Here is a 21,863-nt window from a genome sequence, read left to right on the forward strand (position 1 = left end):
TCAGCGAGATTCTGATTATGCTGAGATTCACATGCGAGTGTCAAGGGTGAGAAATTCAATGCAGTTAGAAACATAAAATAAAATCTCTTAGCTCTGTGGCTGTGAAGCGATAGTGCCACTCGTGCAACTTCATCAAATTGTCATCTCTTCCTCCATAAAAAACAAAGTATCTGCAAGAGGAAGAAACAGGATATTAGATCATCTTTGACTTCATTCATAAATGCCTTCTCATCCTGGAAAGTTTTGGTACAAACAGATCTGCTGCAAATAAACCCAAGAAAGCATCAGATTTCTGCATTACCCCCTTAACTTTATTAGAAGGGATTAAAACTCAACAATTTAATTAAAATCAAACCACAGATATCAAATTAGGAAAAACTGTTACGTTGGCGCTGATGTCGAAAGCGAGGTTGAGCGGTAATTCGCTTTTGCATATCAAACAGTAGCGTTTATATCACATGTCCTTACGCTGACCCCCGACAGCCAGTGTGGAGCCAGAAAAAAGGAAATATATCGAGATTTCCTGGAAGTCCCCTGAGTGTGTCATAGGACTGGGTGTGGGTGAGGTGGGGGGGCGGGGGGGGTGTCTTCCAAAGAGCTGCACATAGCTTCGCAACATATAGTCGTAGAAGTAAATGTTTGCATATAACAAACATGCTTTTACTCAGAAATACCTGGAAACAGATGCAAGTCACCAAGTTAACATGTCTATCTAGGGACATATGAGTGGCTGGACGTATGGGTCCGTGCAAGTAAACCTTTCCCAAATATCGATGCATAAATGAATTAAATCAAGATCTTTCAAGCTTGCGCACAAATTAAATGGTGTGCCCGGATAAGTTAAACTCCGTAGCTGTCTGCTCAGTCCAAGCTATAGCTCTGACACTTTGTGCTAAAATGAAGAGAGTGTTGACAGCTTTGTTGCTCTGTTTGCTCAAAGGACTGTTTGCTTATGTCTGAGCCAACATGAGAGAGAAAGAGGGAGACAAGGTACGTGCTTTCAGCCATGCTACGTGAGCAGAGCAGAGGTTCAGAGTGGGAGGTGAGGGATGTGCGGGGGCCGCGGGGGCAGGGGTGTCCAGTCACAGTGACTCCTGGGTAGGAGCGAGGGATGGTCGTTGGATTTGGGATCGTCTGAAAGCAATATAGAAAGTGGGAATTTGAGATAAACCCCAATGTTCTTTGTAAACTAATGAAGATCAAAGTAAGGGGAAACGATTATATTCAGGGGACTAATGGGTCACGAATTGGAGGCAGTGAGAGTAAAAACATTTTACTTTATACGTCTGCGCTTTGGTCTTTCATCCAGGTTTTGGGCTTACGGCCAGCTGGATCTCCTCCTCTGGCGCGACTCAAGACAGGAAGCCGATATAAAAGAATAGGGGGACCCACTAGGAGCCGATGCAGGAGCCGAGACAGAAGCTACTGAAGACGTTGGAAGTTATTGTTTCTGCTTGAGAGAAGTCCCCACCGGCAACAATTATATCATTAATTGTGATGTCGCAGAGCAGGTAGGGGATCTCAACCATTATGTCTCCGCATACTCCTGAGGCCAGTAAAACAATAAAACAATGTGGCTGTAAACACATTTGCAAACGCATCCAATCACCTCCATCTCCAGCTCAAAAAAAGAAAAAAGCAAAAACAGCAGCTTCAAGAAGCTGGCCCGTTATGAGGATCAGAGTGTGATTTTTATAGAAGCGTTCATAAACTTCTGACTCAAACTTTACAAACAATGTAGCACAGACGAACCTAATTAGAGTTCATCTAAAAGTAGAATGGGAGGCAGATCCTTTAGCTACCAGGCTCCTCTCCTGAGGAACCAACTCCCAGTTTTGGTTCGTGAGGCAGACACCCTGTCTGCTGGAGGTTTACCTTGCCGTTAATGGGGAATTTTTCTTTCCACTGTCGCTTCATGCATGCTCAGTATGAGGGATTGCTGCAAAACCATGGACAATGCAGACGACTCTCGCTGTAGCTCTACGCTTCTCCAGGAGTGAATGCTGCTTGTCGGGACTTGATGCAATCAACTGGGTTCCCTTTGAGAGGAAATTCTTTGAACAATCTGTATAATCTGATTGAATTTGACTTTGTAAAGTGCCTTGAGATGACATGTTTCATGAATTGGCGCTATATAAATAAAATTGAATTGAATTGAAAAATTATTTTTAGCACCTAACTAAAACATTAAAGTTGTGACGGTTATTTAAATAATAGGTTTTAGATGATAGAAACTGCTGCGAAGGGGGGGCTTTCTGACCTGCGGTTTAAACCAGAGATTACAGATAAAGTATCGTCATTGTTCACCCAAACACAAAAGAGGTGTCAAAGAAACATTTGGCCGGCGCCTCTTCCGCATAATTAACTAAAGCTCATAGTTTTTAAATCACAGAACTAACATGTTGGAGGCATAAAAAAAAGTTAATCATTATTTTGTATATGTGAATCATTATATTCTATTTTTGTTTAAGCTTTATACGTGCAAACTCCATTGGAATTGGGGTTGTATATTTTGTATATTTATGACCACAGACCTTAATGTATTTTGTCTATATTTAACGTGATGGACCAACACAAGGTAGTTAATCAAAAGGCGGAAGGTAAGCCTGCCTTAGTCAATGCTTTGTACGACCACCCTTCACTGCAATTATAGCTGCAGGGCATGTGGGGTGTGTCTCTACAAGCTTTTCATATTGACTGAAACATTTTCTACACATTCTTAAAAAAAAAAAAAAGAAGCAGCTCAGGTTTCAAGCTCAGACATGTTGGGTGGGAAGACTCTAAACAGCCCATTCAACAGATTTCTGATTAGCTTTAGGTCCAGGCTTTAAATGGGTCATTCTAATACATGAAGGTACTTTTATCTAAACCATTCTATAGTAATTCTGCGTGGATGTTTAGTGTTTTCCTGCTGGACGGTGAAAATGCATTCCAGTGCTTGCTTTTTGTGGCACCATCCATCAGGTTTTCTCCCTAGATTGTCCTGTATTTAGCTCGACCCATCTTTCCATCTTCTGACAACAACTGGCTGCACAAGGTCTTACTTAGGTGTAGGAGTTTAAAGTGGCCTAAATACAAATGTACTCCAAACATTTCAGATTTTTATTTGGAACAACTTGGAAAAAAACATATTCTTTTCCTTCCACTTCACAATAATGAACAAAACAGTAACCAATCACCATAATGTCCATTGTGGTGTTTTTTTAATTTCCCTCCACAAAATAATTAATAATTTAGCGAGTGATGCAGGTACGATCAGATTAGTGAATAAACATGCCTTTTTTCCTTACTTTTCCAAACCTGATGCATGGCAAATGTTCCAAAATACAAATTCAGGACTTTATGGAGTTTGACTGTGACTTTTTTTTAAAAACCTCCAGCTTTTAGGTCTGTGCATTTTAACATCCTATTTTACTCCAGAGACACCTGTTGTTGACATCCAAGACCTTTCCCTTTAGACTTTATCCCTTTAATGTAAATTTGACCTAATCTGCAAATGCATCATCAGTAAACATCCAGCCCACACGGTTCCTCCACCTCTGACGTTCTTCTCATCGCCATGCAGCCATCTGTGGCATTCTCCCTGATGGCTGCCTCTAACCTTACACCCGTTATCTAATGAACCCCTCATCACTAGGAGCTTCCACTTCATAATATTTCCACTGCTGGAAACATGACTTGCAGGCCCTCATCAGATTCCCTGCATGTTTTGGGAAAGCTGATTGTTCTTTTTTATCCAACTCTTCAGGTTTACTCCCAAATTATTGCTGCTAACAGTAGTATATGTAATTAAACGTGGGAAAGGAAGTGTTAACCACATCAGATGAGAGGTGTTGCTGCTTCTGTGCCTGTTAGGTTCCTGGATAAGGACTCAACACAAAATACCACTGCCTTCCAACCAAAATGAGAGTCAACTGCATGAACTGTGTATCCCATTCCTCCAGCTTTCTCTTATCACTTATCTTATCAAGTTATCAATAACTATAACTCTCTCATAATAACGCTCATTATTTTACATAATACTGTTTGTAACTAACCGTTAACAATTGAATTGTATAAAACCTACAGTAATCTAAAAATGTTTCAAACCAGATATTTATTTCCCGTTAATGTTTGGTAGAAATCAGGTTTAAACACCAGGACAATGAACTAAAGAGCAGCAAGGCCACACAAGAAAGGTGGGTGGAAAAAGCAATTCCAATAATTAGATACTAAAAGCCTTTGCCTTAAATTTAAGTACATTAACAGCTAAAAGTGTTAGCAGTAAAAATATTAATGAATTTATATTTCTATATTTACATTGAACAACTGAAAACATTTAGATTTCAGAGGGATTCATTAGATACAGACACCTTACGTTTTTGTAAAGGGTTCATGATTACAGTAAGGCAGATGGTTTTATTCATATTGCACCATTATGAATAAAATTACAAGGTGCCGTATATTAACATTCCCCTAAATCTAAAATTCTTTACACTCCTGACAGATTTAGGTTTAAAGTAACCTGTTATTTTCCCCAACATGTTTATTCTGACTAGAAATATGATTATTTTGGAGTGCCATTGCGTCCTGAATCCTGACTTGAATATTATAGAGAACTGTGTAAGGAGTTAAAGATTAGGGTAATGGCAAGGAGGCCTCCCAACCTCAAACAATCGTAGTTCAACACCAAAAATAAATCATCAAAATATCAGTGGAAACATATAAAATAAATAATCATTAGAATGGTTTGATGTCTGTAGTGCCGGTAAAAAAAATAAAATCTCCACACATTACTGAGAAGGGTATCCGTTATTTTTAGACAAAACAATTTTAAATGTAAATCTACTGGGATTATGAATAATTTGGAGCTTAACTATAACATGGAAGATGAAATAGAGAGTAGTGACAACCTCTCTGTGAGAAAAACTGACCGATTTTGTCCACCTGTCTTAGAGAACTGACCACCACACTTTAACCTCAATGAGGTCAAGATTTGGTGAGTTTCCTGGGCTCAGGCTGAAAGCTTCAATCTTCTGATCTTCGAGCTAATCGGTTTGAATTTTTCCCTGTGCCACAGCTCTCTATCGTGCTGGAAAACACACAGATCAACAAATTGTGCTGCCGTCGCTGCAGAAGCTTTGATTACCATCTTTCTTCATGGTAGTGCTCCTGAACAGAGTTGTGAGCTATCATGAATTGTATCAATTAACTCCACACAGGACTCATGGTAGCTCTTAGACTTCTCCGCCCAAATTTATGTTCAAAACCATCAGGACGATGATCGTTCACAGAAATTAAATGAGCTCTAGTCTCTTGCTCATCATCCCTGTGTTTCCTGCAGATATTTAATCTGTCTTTGATTTGTTTTCTGGAGAACAGTGTTCTCTTTTGTCAAAAAGTCTTTCTACGTGTACAGATGCATCCAAACATTCTGTCAATGTTGATCAAGCTCTGCACTGGTGGCCCCAATGCTTCATCAGATTGTCCCTCAACAGGAGTTGGTCCCGACTTTTAAACATCCAGAGGTCGACCTCCCAGCAACTGAACTTGCTACTATTATGTTCCTTCAAGCTCTGTAAAAAGTTTTGTACATCTTAAATGCTAGCAATGATTTCCTTGCATATGAAGCTATAGGTATCCATTTCTGGAAACCAATCAAGTACTGACATCATGGTCACATGGTCCTTAGTCCTTTTGGCAGAGTAGATCAATCAGCTTTATTGGCCATGTTTGTGCACATAAGGAATTTGACTTTGGTTTCATTTGCTTACAATGTGCTGACATTTTAAATATAAATTAAATGAAAATGGGAATTAAACATTTATTAAATATGTATATATACTCAGTTAATATATTAGAATATGCATTACATTGAGGCTTGTGCAGATTAAAAAAACACCTTTTGAAAATAAGGCTTGAGCAGGCATAAAATAGGTTACATGAAGCCTGCATTTCTGTATTAACACCGTTTGATGTAACATTTTAATCTCAAATATGTTTTCATTAGCTGTAGGCAGAAAATAATTTTATAAATAAAGGCTTAAAAACATCAGTTCTGTTGTAATTGAGTTAACTAATATTTAATTTATTGAACTGAGTTACCGTGGCAAATTAACTTTTTAATAGCTTTTCAAACTTTTTAAATGGGTCTGTGTATTCAGTAGTCTACAAAAGAAGAGAATGTAGCTAAATTAGTGCAAACATGCATAGTTTCCAACTGAGCTCTCCAATTGTTTAATGTTCCTGAGACGGACAGCCTGAGAGAACAAACTGTCTTTGTGGCGGCTGGTTTTAGACAACGCTGACCAGAAAGTGAAAATCCAAAGTCTGTATGGAGTCTGCAGAGACGTTAGGTAGACACATTGTTGCTGAGGACGGTGATTGGTTTCATCTCCACAGTCCTGAGTGGATTAAGCTCCAGTGGACAAGCTGCCTCCTGTCTGTATGCAGACTCCTCATTGTCCTAATGATCCAAGACGTCCTGGTAGATGTCTGCATTTGCTGTGGACTTCAAAGAGACACCATGGACCAACACCAGCAGATAATATGGCACCCCAAACCATCACTGACTAGAAACTTCACACTGGACTTCAAGCAATATGGAGTGTTTGCCTCTCCACTCTCCCTCCAGACTCTGGGACATTTATTTCTAATTAAAATGCAGCATTTATTCTGATCTGAAAAAAAAAAAGAGGACTTTGGACCTTGGAGAAATAGTTCAGTACTCGTCGTTAATCCAAGTGAGACACGTTTGAGGTTCAGGAGTTTGGCCAACATCCTGTCTTGTCCTGTGTCTCCTGAAGCTTTGAATTCTGCTGCATTTCCACACCTAATAAATAAACTCCAAAATGGACTTTACTTCATGATCTTTTCAAGACTGGATTTATCTCTGCTGCTTGTACAATGTTTTCCTTGTGCTAAACTGTCCATTAGGATACAACACTCAGATCAGCCAGTTTCTTCTGCCTTTTGTTGCTTACCATTACTATGCAAATAAACTTTGCTCTGTGAGGAAAAAGTAGTTGTCCCTCTTTTTAAAATCAGGAATTAACTATCATTAATTAGCTTCTTTGGTTTAATCAGCAAGGCCTGAATTCTGCTAGATCTGTAGAATCAAGAAATCACCTCACTAGAACTTGTTGGCCAACATTAGAAGAAAATATTAGAAATAAATTCAATGACATCTGTCTAGAAAGGCTTACAAATCCATATCCAAGGACTCAAGAAAAGGAGTGAGAATCATTATCCACACATGGAGAAAACAAAGTGTTGAACGGTACCAGGAGTGAACAGACCAGCTCAGTTAAGGACAGAGTTCATGATTTAACATTAAGCCAAACTGGGCAAAAATTACATTTATGGGAACGTTCTAAGACTAAAACCAGTGCTGAACGATGAGAACACAAAGACCCGTCTCGTATACATCAATAGTTATATTTATTGTGAATTGTTTGAATTGAAAAGCATCAATAAAAATCTGTTTCATCACTGCTGTGTAGAAACACGTTTCCCTATCTTATAATGCTGGTTAAATGTCCGTAAATGTCTGTTTTTGAGCAATAGGAGCCAGCAATATTAAGACAGCATCACAACAAGACAAAGGTAAGAGAATCTCACAATTTTTGTGTGGAGTGGTGACTGCTACATTTGTGTGGAGAACTCTGTGAGGATGTTTATTGTATAGTTCATTTTCAGAAGGCTGTAGGCCTGGATTTGACTAGAATCATCCATGTGTGTTTCTACAGTGTAAAAACATAGGAGTTAAAGGGTAATTTTTTATTTCTGCTGTCCGAATTCAGCACAGTAGTCCAAAGCTCCCTGCTGTTGACCCCATGAAATGTTAAGGAGCAGGAGCTAAGAGCCATTATTAGAGGTATTCATAGAGAGCCAAAGTCTCCCTCTGAATACCCTTATGGGGTAAGGACTCTTTAGCCAAAGTGAAAGTGCATCAGTGTTCACCATGGTAAGTGCTGGAGGTAGAAAAAGGAGCCAGTAGCTTCTTCCACAGCTAGTTTTAACTAAGAACCCCTTGAAGTCCCTTACCAGGGCTGAGGAGCCTTAAAAATGTATCCCACAATCCTTGGTGTGACATGACGTATAAGCACAGCCCTCTCATGGAAATCAACAAAAATGCCCAGAGAGAGAAGAAAGCTCACACTTTGTAGTTCATTTTCAGAAGGCTGTAGGCCCAGATTTGACTCATTATTCATGTGCATCGGAGTTAAGGCTGTCCGAAATTGTCACAGCAGTCTTAAACTTCTTTCCTACGCACCGTATTGTTCTTACTGTTGACCTTGTAAAAGGTTAAAGACCAGGAGCTCTGATTAAGGGTATTCGGATGGAGCCAAGATCTTGTAGAGGTATGACGTTAAACCAACAGGAAGTCAGCCATTTTGACTCAGAAGGTCATTTTTGAGGGTCTTTGAGATTTTACACTTTGAACCTTAAACTCATCGGCTTGAAATTTAGTCAGTATCCCCTTAAGGCATGGGGGATTAAAAGTTATCAAAAATTGTGAGCTTTTGAGCATTTGGCTAGCCCCAAACTGTTGCTTCTTGCCAAAATTATCTCAACACTGTAATTTTCACATAGAAGGGCATCATTTTACCAAACATGGCATAATTGATTCACTTTGACAACCCAACAGTGCTATGGGATGTATGCTGACATCATCTAAGCCACCCCACCCCACCATCACAGAAAAAAGTTGCATCTTAACCTAATCCACTTGAAATTGTGTCAGATGAGAGAGAACAGGCAGGTCTCACTTGGTATGAAACAGAAATCTTTAGTTGGAGGTTGATGCTTTGGCGTTGTGGCAAAGTCTTGTCAGGCCGTGGCCATAGGTTTTACTCTGATTTCCTATGTCATCATCGTCATATACTAAAGTGAACATGATGGATAATCAAACCAATAAAACACATTTAGGAAAAAATGTGGTAGGTGCACCTCAAACAATCAGCTATTTCGGAACAGAGCTGCCATTTGTCTCTTTTACACACGTCTCCTGACATCTTTTGACTTACAGGCTTCAAAATAACTCAGTGGAGTCTTTTTTTTTTTTTTTTTTTTTTTTTTTTTTGAGTATCAGCAGGGGGAAGCCGTGTTTCTGGTACTCCAGTGTGGAGTCTTAAGGGATTGGAGATCAAACATCTTTTGCTGCATCAAAGAAAATCTGACTTTTTGCCCAACGCGGTTTGCAGCCTCAAATCAAGTTTTAAATTGTTTTGCGTGTTACTATGTAAAATGAGTACTTTTATAAGAAGTTTAGTGACATTATTTGGATATAGAGAAAATTGTTCCATATAGATCTGCCATTTTAAGGTGGGATCATGTCAAAGGTGAAGGGGGGGGGGGGCATAACTACACGGGTGGAGCTCGTTAATGATCTGAAAGCTGAGGAGATCACAGTCAATAAGAACGCTGTTGGTACAACACTAAAAACCAGTCAACGGAAATCTTGGAGCTCTCTGCTACCAAAGGAGCTGAAAAATACTGTCTGAAGTTTGCCGTCAACATCAAAATAATTCATAAAAGGCTTGGAGAAGGTGCTTTGGACAAAGGAGATCAAAATTTTGCTCTATGGCAACAACACAATGCAGGCTATTAGAATGCAGAGAATGCTGAAGCTGTTCATTTATTTTTAAAGGGAACAAACTTACACAATCATTTAAGGCTCAAATAATTATTAAACAACTAAAACAACACCAAACAAATTATAATTTTATCTTATACAAGATTATTCAAACTTGTTGATAAATAATTCAGTAGTTTATTATTAGTGTGTGGGTCAGGCTATCCTCTGATTGTGGGGAAGAGAAAAAAAATGCAGCTTTACAGGCTTTTAGAGATAAAAAAAAAGAAATTCCACAGGTAGATATTGTAGGTGATTCAGCATTTTAACTAATTTAAGTCTTCTGAAGAAAGATGAGTGTTTTAAAAAAAAGGTAAACTTTAGTAATTAAGTCTTACCCAAACTAACCAAGCTCTGAAGCGTCATTTTAACTGACTGATAACTGCCCTGTCCATTGGATGTCATTCACAATGTCAAGAGGTCCAGCTGTCCTGTGAGCCTCGAATGCATCACCTGTCAAAACAAAAACAACACATCAGCTGTTTGCTCTAATGTAATAATCCCAACCTTTTGAAATTAATGTCAAAATGCATCTATGGTGCATTTGTTCATGAAGCGCTCAGAGACCTGTCTCTGGCTGGCCCTGCTTCATCTTTCCATTCAGTCCTGAACAGTCAGAGCTACAGCATTCACACAGAGCGCTGTTGCCCTCTATCGACCACCATCTGCATTACAGAGAAAAAAAAAAAAAAAAACTAACTTCATTTGAAGCATATCTCTAAAAAAAATACAATAATTGTACACTGGTAAATGTTAATTTTACTGTGTTAAGTAAAATGTTATTTTTAAATTAAGCTGGACTGAAAAAAAAAAAAAAAAAAAAAAAAAAAGAATATGCATGTTAGACCAAATTTAAATGAAAACTGCACTGTTCACCTGAATGTTGTACTATCGAAGAAACAGGCTTTGTTATGGAGGCTCGGAGACTTTTGTTTGACTGTGGCTGTAAGATGGCAGCTTATGAACACCTGGGGAAAAAAAAGACATTTAATGTAGTATTACAAAAAAAAAAAAAAAAAAATCCAGTGCAGGTAAATGTCCACAGTATGGTTCAGGTTTTAAAACTCCTACAGCAGAAACTGTACATCTACCTTGTCTGCAGATGTTAGGTTGAAACGAAAGGTTTTGAAGCTAAAACAGAGTTTGCTAATTTGCTTTCGAGGCAGGTATCTGGAGGAAGAGCCTGGGAGTACGCTGTCCATCATGCATCTGTGACAGAAAATCTCACATTAAAGAAATATACGCAACATACATCAAGATAAAGTTCTTTTTAAATAGTATATTGGAAAACGTATTTTAAGTTTCTCTTTAGCGCTGTGTAATGTCTTGAACAAGTTGAATTTGTAGGCTGGAGCATGTGCTGCATTAGAGATAGAAAAATAATCCTGCATTTAGATCTGCTGCCCTTTGCCAACAGAAAGCTTCATCTCAGCCACATCACTTTAAATGTTGTCTTAAAACATTTATCTCAAGTTATCTCATAAAATGCTTGTGTGACACTGACATTCTTCAAAGATGTAAAGTGCATGATAAAAGAAATTATTATTACCAAAGAAACATACTCATCCTGATGCCATCACTACCATGTTTAATAGTTAATACAGTGATCAAAAGCCTCAGCTGACACCAAACATCACTGATGCTAATTAAAGTAAATTCTGTCTTTTCTGACTCTAGTGGCTAGTCAAGGTGCAACTTACCATTAATACAACTTCTACTAAATATTAGTGGAAGTGTATGTCTATATTTGAGCCAGTATTTAAGTTTTAAACTCAAAGTAAAGAAAGTTTGGTGTTTTTATAATTGTGGGCTTATTCCTGGACTGTTCTTATTAAAATTCATTGAGATTGTATGCTACATTTTTCAGGGGAACACTGTTTTCACAAGACACATAGCTTATTTAAATTAATTTTGTATTTCTGCTGTCCGCTTGCTTTGTGACAGTTAAATGGTAAACTCTCTAAAGCTTAAAAGGTAAGGATTAAGCCTGAATGACTTTAGTTTTTGTTAGTTTTCACTGTATAATGAAACAGCAGAAAGAAAAACTTAAAATGTAATCCTTTAGATCAGGGGTGTCAAACTCATTTTGGTTTAGGGGCCGCATACAGCTTAATCTGATCTCAAGAGGACCACACGAGTAAACTCATTGCAAGATTAAATAGAACTAATAAAAGTGGACTTGTTGTTGATTTTTATATTAAATATATTATGAATAACCTCAGCGTTTTTAAGAAAAGTATGTGCTATTTAAACAATACTTTTACTCAGTTAAACATTTACTTGTGCATTATGCATAAGAACTGATCACAGTGATTGGACAATGTTGAAAAACATTTATTCACATTTTATGGAACTTAAAAACACTGTCCTGCATGACAAAATACATCAAACAGATAAAAATTAAGAAATGATTTAAAATCAATATTCCACATCTGAAGTTCAGTGCTACCATCTGCTGATTAAAACACAGCGCCCCTCGTGGACAATATAGGAACTGCAGATTTTCAATTAAACGAAGTACATTTTTTTTTTCAATAATTGTTTTATCATTCTCTTCTTTTTATCTCCTCTTTCACCTTTTCTTTTTTTCTTCTTGTTCTTCCTTTCCTCTCCTACTTTCCCATTGTAGTGTCCATATCGTTTGAGATATTCCCCGCATGAATCATAATAAAACTATTCACATTCATAAATCAAGCGGAGCACTATGGCAAAAGCATTACTGCTCCACTTGTGAAAGTCAAATCTGATGAGCTCTTTTTGGCATTAAGACAACAATTCTTATTGCCACATTGCCAGACAGGACACTGGAGAGAAAAAAAAATGATTTATTTATTTTGAATGATGATAATCCATTTAGCCAGCGGGCCGGACTAAATTGTTCTGCGAGCCGGAACCGGCCCGCGGGCCATATGTTTGACACCCCTGCGTTAGATAAATGACCACACTAACTGGACATGTAGAGTGTCAATATCTGGTTAGTGCAAGAGATAGAGTTAATATACACCGAGTGGTTTAATCACCACGTTTTGTTTTGAATTGAGCACTGAGTTTTTAAGCCATTTTATTTTACTTTTGCTTGGACTTGTTCAAACTGACCCGTGGTTGGAGATAAACTTGTACCGCGGCCATGAGAGCAGGTCTGGCTTCAGTGTAGCAACACAAGAGTCGACATAGAGCCTAAGGGAAGGATGCAGTGGCGCCTCTACGCTGGCCTCCAGAAACACGGCTTCCCCCTGCTGATACTCTGAGGAACTGCGTTCAGACATACAGCTCTCTGTGGCAGAACAAAGAAATGTTATTTCAGTCGCAGGTTCAGAGATGGTGGGGAAAAACTATTCTACATACCAGTGTCCAGTATATCACCATATATAGTCCAAGGTAAATAACTGTACCTGTCATAACGGAAAGGGAAAAGCGCAGAAGGCCGAAAGCATTGAGAGTAGAAGTCATTGGAACCCAGGTAGGAGCTAATGGTTCTCCCTTGACGGTCTGCTTTCTGTTGAAAATATCAAAAACATGTTTTTTTTTGTTTTTCCAAAAACAACAGAATCTACAAGAGGAAAATAAAGGCATCTACCTCACCTTTTATAATGGCACTCTACAGGTATGACTATGGTTTGCCCTCGAACTATCACACTTCCTGTTGAGGTTACAAGCACAGCTGGAGACACCAACAGCTTGTTGGAGTACACGAGCCAGTCACCATGAACCTGAAAAAAATGCTTTTTGTCATTAATGTCCTGAGACGTGAGGAAAATTTAGGCTAAACCGATATTAATCTTGTTATGGCCAATATTTGCCATCTATCCATCCATCCTCACCATGGAAAAACAACACAGCTGACATTTTTCTCTGCTGTAGTTAAACACCCCACAGTCCTCCATCACGATCACTAGCTTTGTTTACCTGGACATAAGTAAATCAGAATAAAGGGCCAATTGGACCAAAAGAGCCGCCCATGGTTCTGACTGTAAACAAACTGATGAAACGTTACATGGATTTATAATGACAGCTAATTGTGTGAAGTGCCCACAAACAATTTAGTTGCGATTCCACACATAAAAATCAGCATTTAAAGGGGGCTAAGAAATTGATATTTTACAGCCATCCTACAGCATTAATGTTAAATCCCAATTACAAAATAAAGTTTTTTTTTTCCTTCCACAGCTGCGCAACAAATTACAAAACTAGATTGGACATGTTACTGTCTTAATTTGGCCAAAAGTGGTGTAATGACAGAGCCTGTCCAGTAGGGGGCGGTGTGTTTATGGGAAAATAAGACAAAACTAACTAGTTAGTAAAATCCTAAAAAGTTAATTTACGCTTCTTCTCCACCACAAAGTAAGTTAGACCGAGTTTTAAAGCCGCTTCAGCCAGTTTTCTTACCCTGGACTCAGTCCCACAGTCCTGCAGTCTGGCTGAAATAACCATCTCCGCTTCAGAAACCATCCTCTCTGGTCCGCAGGAGCTCTTCAGCGCTGAATTCGCTCCAAGGCGAAGAAACTCCTCTCTGAACGGAATGTGTCTCTCTTCGAAAAACCCACGCTTCACTGTTATTCTCACTTTGGTTTCTCCACACTGGACCTCCAGTCCGTCTCCTCTCCGGTTCGGTAAAGGTCGTTTTTCAGTAAAGGAAACTCCACACAAAGAGAATAAAACCAGAGAAAACTTTAGCAACGTCACCATAGTGAGGTTAATTAGGCGTTATGGCAAACAGGTGATTGAGAGGCTTTGCTGCATTCAAAGTCTGAAAAGGAAACTCGTAAATGAGAAAGTCAAGCAAACGTAACAGCAAGACTTTACATTATTTACGGGCAAGATGTTTATACATTTGTTTCCCAAAGCATTCTTAATAGTTTTCCCCTCACTTATATATAGTGTTTGGATTATCTTCTTATTTCGCTCACAAAACTGATAATTTTTAAATGATCATTTTCCAATCACAAACAATATTTCTTAATATTTAAATGGGAGTTAAAACGGTATATTCTAACAATGCAAAAAAAAAAAAAAAAAAAAAAAATATCGCTGTCAAAATTACAGACCTTTGTACATTACTTAACATTTGTAAAAACTAATTGATTTATTCATTTGTATCTGCCATATAATACCTTCGCATTGCAGGCCTACTTTCCGCTGCTGAATGCTTTGATCTAACTGTTTGTTTTTTTTTTTTTTGTCTATGAAATTAACATTGTTGTAGGCCTATTGCCAAAAATATTTTCAAAATATATTAGTAAATATAATTTACATAAATATAATTCAGCCTCACGACAATTTAATTTAGCTGAAAAAAAGTGCATCTTAAATTTTTCTTCAAGGTTTCCTTTCAGCTATATTCAGCAACTTTAAAAAAATCTTTTATTTCATGTAGAGTAACAGAAATGTGTTAAACAGCGGCAAAACTGTGTCATACTGCCCTCATGTGGTTGATGATGTGCATTTTACAGCCCATGTTATAGGGAGGAGTCCTGGCTCTTAATACTATATACAGTATATATATATATATATATATATATATATATATATATATATATATATATATATATATATATATATATATATATATATATACTATATACAGTATATATATATATATATATATATATATATATATATATATATATATATATATATATATATATATAATGTGGTGGATGGGTATGGTATTGATCACGTGGTGTCAGCAGTGATTGTAAGATCACCTGTTTTGCTCACCTGAGTAGTTGTCAGTGAGTGGGTGATGGGGGATGTCTACTTTTTGCTGACCGCTTTAAGCATTGGATGCCTTTTGTACTTTTTGCCTTTGATCACGGCTTGAACCTGCGGATTCATTTTTTTGCTTCATTGCAACTGGTGTTTTGAAGATCAACAACAATAAAAGGATCTTAACCGCAGCTTGGACTGAAGTTTTGAATAGCGAGCGCGTCAACAAGAATTCCCCTATTCAGCCGCTCGGCGACGCAGAGTTTGTTTGACTGTCGCCAATATTTGTCAGCAAAAAATTCGACAGCAACGGAGCTTCTCGCACATCAGGAACTGTGACGCGAACCCGCACAACCCCGCCATCCTACACCTACGAAAGCGGATCACTTGAGACGGAGAAGGAGAAGACAACGGGGGTATGTAACCGGCGCGTTTTTTGTGCCATTTAAACCCAGCTTGGTTCCGCCAGGTGAAGCTGTTGTTGTGACACACCCCGCCACCCGCTACGTTTTGCTGTTGGACTGTGGCTGCGGGATTTTGGTGTGCGTGTGTGCGTGGCTCTGCGTGAGTTCAGCAAGCTGATGCTTTGAAGTTTCCTTTTTATTTGGATTTTGGCAAATGACATAAAATGAGTGGATCATCTGCTGCATCTGTTGGTGAAAAACCTGAAAAGGATAAAAGAACTATCGTTCTTACTGAGAAAGCTCTCGCAAATAAAATTGAAACGATCCAAACAGAGCGGAAAAGGCATGTAAATAAAATGAAAGGTGTAATTGTGTCTCTCAAAGATCTAATGAAAGATGATGAAAATTATTCACAAGTAATGTTACAGTTGGATGAGTTAAGACACCTCTCCAAGGATGCCAATGCATTGCATGACTCGCTGCTGACTTTAATTCCACTTGATGAGAAACATAAGCAAAACACATGGTTCTCAAGCATCACTAAATACAACAAGGGGTTTATTGAAGATGTTGAAATATGGCTTTCTGAAAACAATAAATGCTCAAGCAGGCCATCCTCCGGCATGTTACAGTCAGAGAAAACCCCAGTAGAAGGAAAGGCGGAGGTTCAACAGCATATGGAACCTGAATTGTCTGTTAATCCCCAGCATGACAACCACGAGGATGTGTTGCCATCTGATAGTGTTTCAAATCAAGGGAGCAGGTCAAGCTCTAAAGTATCATCAACTTCATCTGCACGTCTCAGGGCAGAAGCTGAAATGGCCGCCTTGCTCACGCGTCAAAATATGCTGAAAGAAAAACACGCTCTGGAAGAACAAGAGGAGCAACTGAGGAAAAGGAAAGAACAGCTTCAGCTTGAAGCAGAAATAGCTGCAACTGCTGCAAAAGTAAAAGTGCTGAAAACTGGATCTGCAGTGCAAAGCACAGCTTCACGGAAATCCAACGGAATGGAATCCTATTTCAAAACAGAAGGAAATGCTCTTGAGCTCCTTAAAGCAGATTCAAAGACTTTTGTTTCACAGACACTTCCCAGGAGAAGTAAAGATTTTGGAAATGCAGAGCTACAAGTAAAAACAATGCAACAGAATGCGACAAGGGAAAAACCTGCACCTCTTCTTATGGGGCCTGATCCTCTAACCAGGACAGCTTCATATATGCCTCTGCAGGAAGCAGCTCAACCAGTAGCCAATGAAACCCTGTTGTCCATCATGGAGAAACAAAACGAGTTAACTTGTATGTTGGTACGTCAGCAAGGTCTTTCTTCGCTGCCTAGAAGAGAAATTCAACCCTTTGATGGCGATCCTCTTCATTTCCAGGCCTTTATGCGTTCATTTGAGCAGGTTATTGAAGGAAAGACAGACGATCCGGATGATTGCCTGCATTATCTTGCACAGTACACTAGGGGTCAGCCCTGCGAACTTGTCAAAAGCTGTCAACATATGCCTGATGGTGCTGGATATGTAAAAGCTAAGACTATGTTGTATGAGCACTTTGGAAATGTGCATATTATTGCATCTGCTTATCTGAATAAAATTCACTCATGGCCTTTGATTAAATCAGAAGATGGAAAAGCTCTTCAGGCATACTGTTTGTTTCTACGTGCATGTTGCAATGCGATGGAGGAGGTTTATGATCTTTCTGAATTAAATACACCTGCCAATATGCTTGCTGTGATTAGAAGATTGCCTTATAAGTTGAAAGATAAATGGCGAACAGCAGCATGTGACATCCAGGAGAAGCAGCATCGCAGAGCTACATTTATTGACATCGTTTTCTTCCTTGAGCGTCAAGTTAAAATTACTACAGATCCTGTCTTTGGAAATCTATGTGACGCTCCATCAACATATTTAACAGTCAAAAAAAGTGATGGAGAGAAATGTTGTCCCCGTCCAAGAACTAGAGGAAGTAGCTTTGGCACAACCATCTCTGCCGTCGAGAGAAATAATTCTTCAGAGGCTCAAGAACATCAGACTGCTGTGAAGATTTGTTTGTTTTGCAAAGGTGGACACAAACTGGATTTATGTTCTGTGTTTGATAAGAAACCTCATAATGAGAAGATTTTATTTCTTAGGAAGAATAATGTGTGTTTTGGTTGCCTGTGCACAGGGCACATCAGCAAAGAATGCAGAAATCGCCTTTTATGTAAAATCTGTGGTTTCAGACATGCAAGCATACTTCATATCCATCACAAGAAGAACAAGGTTAAACTTGACACTGAAGCAGATAACACTCCTGTCACAGTCCAGACTAGTGGTCTTACTGGGGCCGGGGAACAAGACTGTAAGCTTTCCATTGTGCCAGTCAAAGTAAAATCAAAGAAAGGTCAAAGAACAGTGGAAACATATGCCTTTCTAGACCAAGGGAGTTCAGCATCCTTTTGTACAGTGGGTCTTATGGACAAGCTGAATCTCACTGGGAGAAAAACAAAGATTCTTTTGCGCACCATGGGACAAGAGAAAGTGATGGACAGCTTTATTGTACCTGAACTGGAAATTCGCTGGATTGCACAGCAATATGTATTGTGACATGCCTGACCTCTTCACTCAGCACAGAATGCCTGTAGACCTGAGTAACATCCCAAAGCAACGCGACCTGGATAAATGGCCACATTTGAAGGATGTTCATTTACCAGAGATAAAAGCACAGGTGGAGCTTCTGATTGGCATGAACATGCCCAGAGCTCTAGAACCTTTGGAGGTCATCAGAAGTGAAGGTGACGGACCTTTTGCCATTAAAACGATGCTCGGTTGGACAGTGAATGGGCCACTTGAACAAGAATGCTGTGGAAAACCAAATTGTCCATTAACAGTCACTACCAACAGGATATCTGCTGTTACATTGGACAAGTTATGGAAACAACAGTTCAAGATGGACTTCCCTGAGAGCAGCTATGATGAGCATGTGGGGCTGTCACAGGAAGACTCTAGGTTTCTGGAGTTGGCTAATAAGACCGTGACCTTGAAGGATGGACACTACAGTATTGCCCTGCCTTTGAAAGACAGAGACATAAGAATGCCTGATAACCGTGTAATTGCTGAACAACGTGCCTTAAGCTTGAAGAAAAGGTTCATCAGAGATAAAGACTTCCACAAAGACTACACTGTGTTCATGAAAGATCTTATATCCAGAGGTTATGCAAAAGGAGTGCCAATTGCAGACTTGGAGCGACATGATGGGAAGGTTTGGTATATCCCTCATCACGGGGTTTATCATCCTACCAAAGGGAAGATTCGGGTCGTATTTGACTGTGCGGCATCATTCCAGGGCATTTCTCTTAATGCACAGCTCCTAAGTGGTCCTGATTTGACAAATAATTTGGTTGGTGTGCTGACTAGGTTCCGAAAAGAGCCTGTTGTTTTGATGTCTGATATTGAAGCCATGTTCCATCAGGTGTACGTACCAGAGGAAGACGCTGACCTATTGAGGTTTCTCTGGTGGCCGGGAGGTGACTTCAATCAGAGCATGCAGGAGTATAGGATGGGCGTTCATTTGTTTGGAGCAACGTCCTCTCCGAGTTGTGCTAACTATGCTCTGCGGAAATGTGCGGAAGACAACAAAGCACACTTCAACCAGCAGGTGATTGACACCATTCTACATAATTTCTACGTGGATGACTGCCTTGCTTCAGTAGGCACTGAAGAGGAAGCAATCTCTCTTTACACAGACCTCAGACTCATCTGCGCCAAGGGAGGCTTCCACTTAACAAAGTGGATAAGTAATAGCCGCAGGGTCCTGGCAGTAATACCTGAGGAGGAGAGAGCTAAGGAAGTTAAAAATCTAGATTTGGATTGTGACCTATTGCCTATTGAGCGAGCATTAGGAGTTTGGTGGTGTTTACAGTCAGATGCGTTTAAGTTCTCCATTTCCATCCCAAACAGGCCATTGACCCGGAGAGGAATTCTTTCTATGGTCAGCTCCTTCTACGACCCTCTGGGATTCCTTGCTCCTGTCATTTTCACAGCTAAAAGGATACTTCAAGATCTGTGTCAGAGGGGGATTGGATGGGATGATGCTATTCCATCAGATGTTGCTCAAGAGTGGCAAAGGTGGGTGGAAGAACTGCACCTGTTGGACAACATCAGCATCAAACGATCTTTAAAACCTACTGAATTTGGAGAAAAAACTACTGCTCAGTTGCACCACTTTGCAGATGCGAGTGAGAAGGGGTATGGTGTTGTTACCTATTTGCTGCTGCACAACAGTCTCTTACAGGCACACAGTTCCTTCATAATGGGGAAGTCCAGGGTGGCACCTTTAAAACCAGTCACAATTCCCCGTATGGAATTGACAGCGGCTGTGCTAGCAGTTCGCATGGACAGACTTTGGAGAAGAGAGCTGAGGCTACCTCTTTTGGACTCAATGTTTTGGACAGACAGCACCTCAGTGTTGAAATACATCAATAACAAAACTACGAGGTTTCGTGTTTTTGTGGTGAACCGAGTGTCTGAGATTCTCACGTCTTCTGGAATATCACAGTGGAGGTATGTGAATACAACGCATAACCCTGCAGACCTTGCCTCCAGAGGTATGAAGGCAGAATCTTTTCTGCGTGACACTAAATGGTTATCTGGTCCTGCATTCCTTACACAGCCAGAGACAGAATGGCCTGTTAACCCAGAGAACTTGCAGGAACTTTCACCTGAAGACCGTGAAGTCAAGATGTGTGCCTCTGTGGTTGTCTCACCCACACATGATCATGACCATCCATTGGATTCCTTGATTCATCGTACCTCATCCTGGACTCGTCTTGTCAGGGTGATGAGTTGGATTTTGAGATTCAAAACATTGCTCTTACATCGCAAGAAGAACAAGACACATTTCCAGCCTGCATCTAATACAGCTCTGTCTAAATGTGCTCATCCTAGGGTTGAGTTCTGTAATGACTTTCTCTCATTGGGAGAGATTGAGGATGCTGAGATGCAGATAATCCAGTTTTGTCAGAGGAAAAGATATGCTGAAGAGATCTCCTGTCTCCAAAAGGGAAAGAGCGTGAAGCGAAGCAGTCACATATACAAGTTGAATCCTGTTCTAGAGGATAATGTGCTGCGTGTTGGAGGACGTCTCAGCAAGGCTGTCATGTCTGAAGATTCCAAACATCCTATCATAATTCCTAAGGACTTTCACATTGCTGATCTCATTCTTCAGCATATCCATAAAAGTGTGGGTCATGGTGGTAGGAACTACATGCTCTCAAAGCTGCATCAGAAATATTGGATTCCTGGTGCTGGAAGCCTTGATTAGAAACATCCTGTCGAGGTGTGTGACCTGCAGACGGCTTCATGGAGCTACAGGCCAGCAGCAAATGGCTGACTTGCCTGAAAGCAGAGTGACTCCTGAGAAACCCCCTTTTAGTTTTGTTGGAGTTGATTATTTTGGTCCATTTGAAGTCAAGCGTGGGAGAAGTCTTGTGAAGAAGTATGGAGTTCTCTTCACGTGTTTAGCAATTAGAGCTGTACATATTGAGGTCGCCTCATCTCTTGACACAGACTCCTAAATTAATGCCTTACGCCGTTTTATTGCAAGGCGAGGCCAAGTTCAAGAGCTGCGGTCTGATAATGGAACCAACTTTGTGGGTGCGGAGCGTGAGCTGAGACAAGCCATAGAAGAGTGGAATCAGGAAAAGATCACTGATACGCTGTTGTTGAAGGGAGTGAAATGGATCTTCAATCCTCCAGCTGGATCGCACCATGGCGGAGCATGGGAGAGATTGATTCGTTCCATCAGAAAGGTCCTTAATTCTACCCTGCAGACACAGCATTTGGACGAAGAAGGACTTCAAACTGCTCTCTGTGAAGTGGAGTCAATCCTCAACGGTAGACCTATTACATTGGAATCTACCAATCCAAATGATCTGGAAGCTCTAACACCAAACCACCTCCTTCTGCTCAAGTCTAACCCGTGCTTACCACCTGGTTTGTTCCAGAAAAGTGACCTTTACGCACGCAAACGATGGAGACAGGTCCAATACATATCTGATCTGTTTTGGAAACGATGGATTAAAGAATATTTGCCACTGCTTCAACAGCGCCAAAAATGGATGAAAATTAAACGCAACTTTGTTCCTGGAGACGTGGTCC

At 39.8% G+C, this 21,863-nt stretch overlaps 2 protein-coding genes across 2 annotated transcripts; one reads left to right on the forward strand and one right to left on the reverse strand.

Annotated features, from left to right (window-relative positions):
* Nucleotides 1–9,606: 9,606 nt before the first annotated feature.
* LOC105916000 (zona pellucida sperm-binding protein 3) lies at nucleotides 9,607–14,335 on the reverse strand. The gene is made up of 8 exons (XM_036146636.1): nucleotides 14,003–14,335; nucleotides 13,199–13,326; nucleotides 13,009–13,112; nucleotides 12,713–12,890; nucleotides 10,708–10,825; nucleotides 10,493–10,584; nucleotides 10,184–10,281; nucleotides 9,607–10,069 (listed from the first exon to the last, which is right to left on the reverse strand). Exons 1-8 carry the CDS (start codon nucleotides 14,300–14,302, stop codon nucleotides 9,984–9,986), a joined length of 1,104 nt encoding a protein of 367 aa, XP_036002529.1. The 5' UTR covers nucleotides 14,303–14,335; the 3' UTR covers nucleotides 9,607–9,983.
* A 4,471-nt stretch (nucleotides 14,336–18,806) lies between these two features.
* LOC118565938 lies at nucleotides 18,807–21,377 on the forward strand. Its single transcript, XM_036147036.1, has 2 exons — nucleotides 18,807–19,942; nucleotides 21,310–21,377. Exons 1-2 carry the CDS (start codon nucleotides 18,895–18,897, stop codon nucleotides 21,375–21,377), a joined length of 1,116 nt encoding a protein of 371 aa, XP_036002929.1. The 5' UTR covers nucleotides 18,807–18,894.
* The last annotated feature ends 486 nt before the right edge of the window (nucleotides 21,378–21,863 follow it).

This window comes from Fundulus heteroclitus, chromosome 14, assembly GCF_011125445.2.
Source record: "Fundulus heteroclitus isolate FHET01 chromosome 14, MU-UCD_Fhet_4.1, whole genome shotgun sequence".
Taxonomy (NCBI): Eukaryota; Metazoa; Chordata; class Actinopteri; order Cyprinodontiformes; family Fundulidae; genus Fundulus; species Fundulus heteroclitus.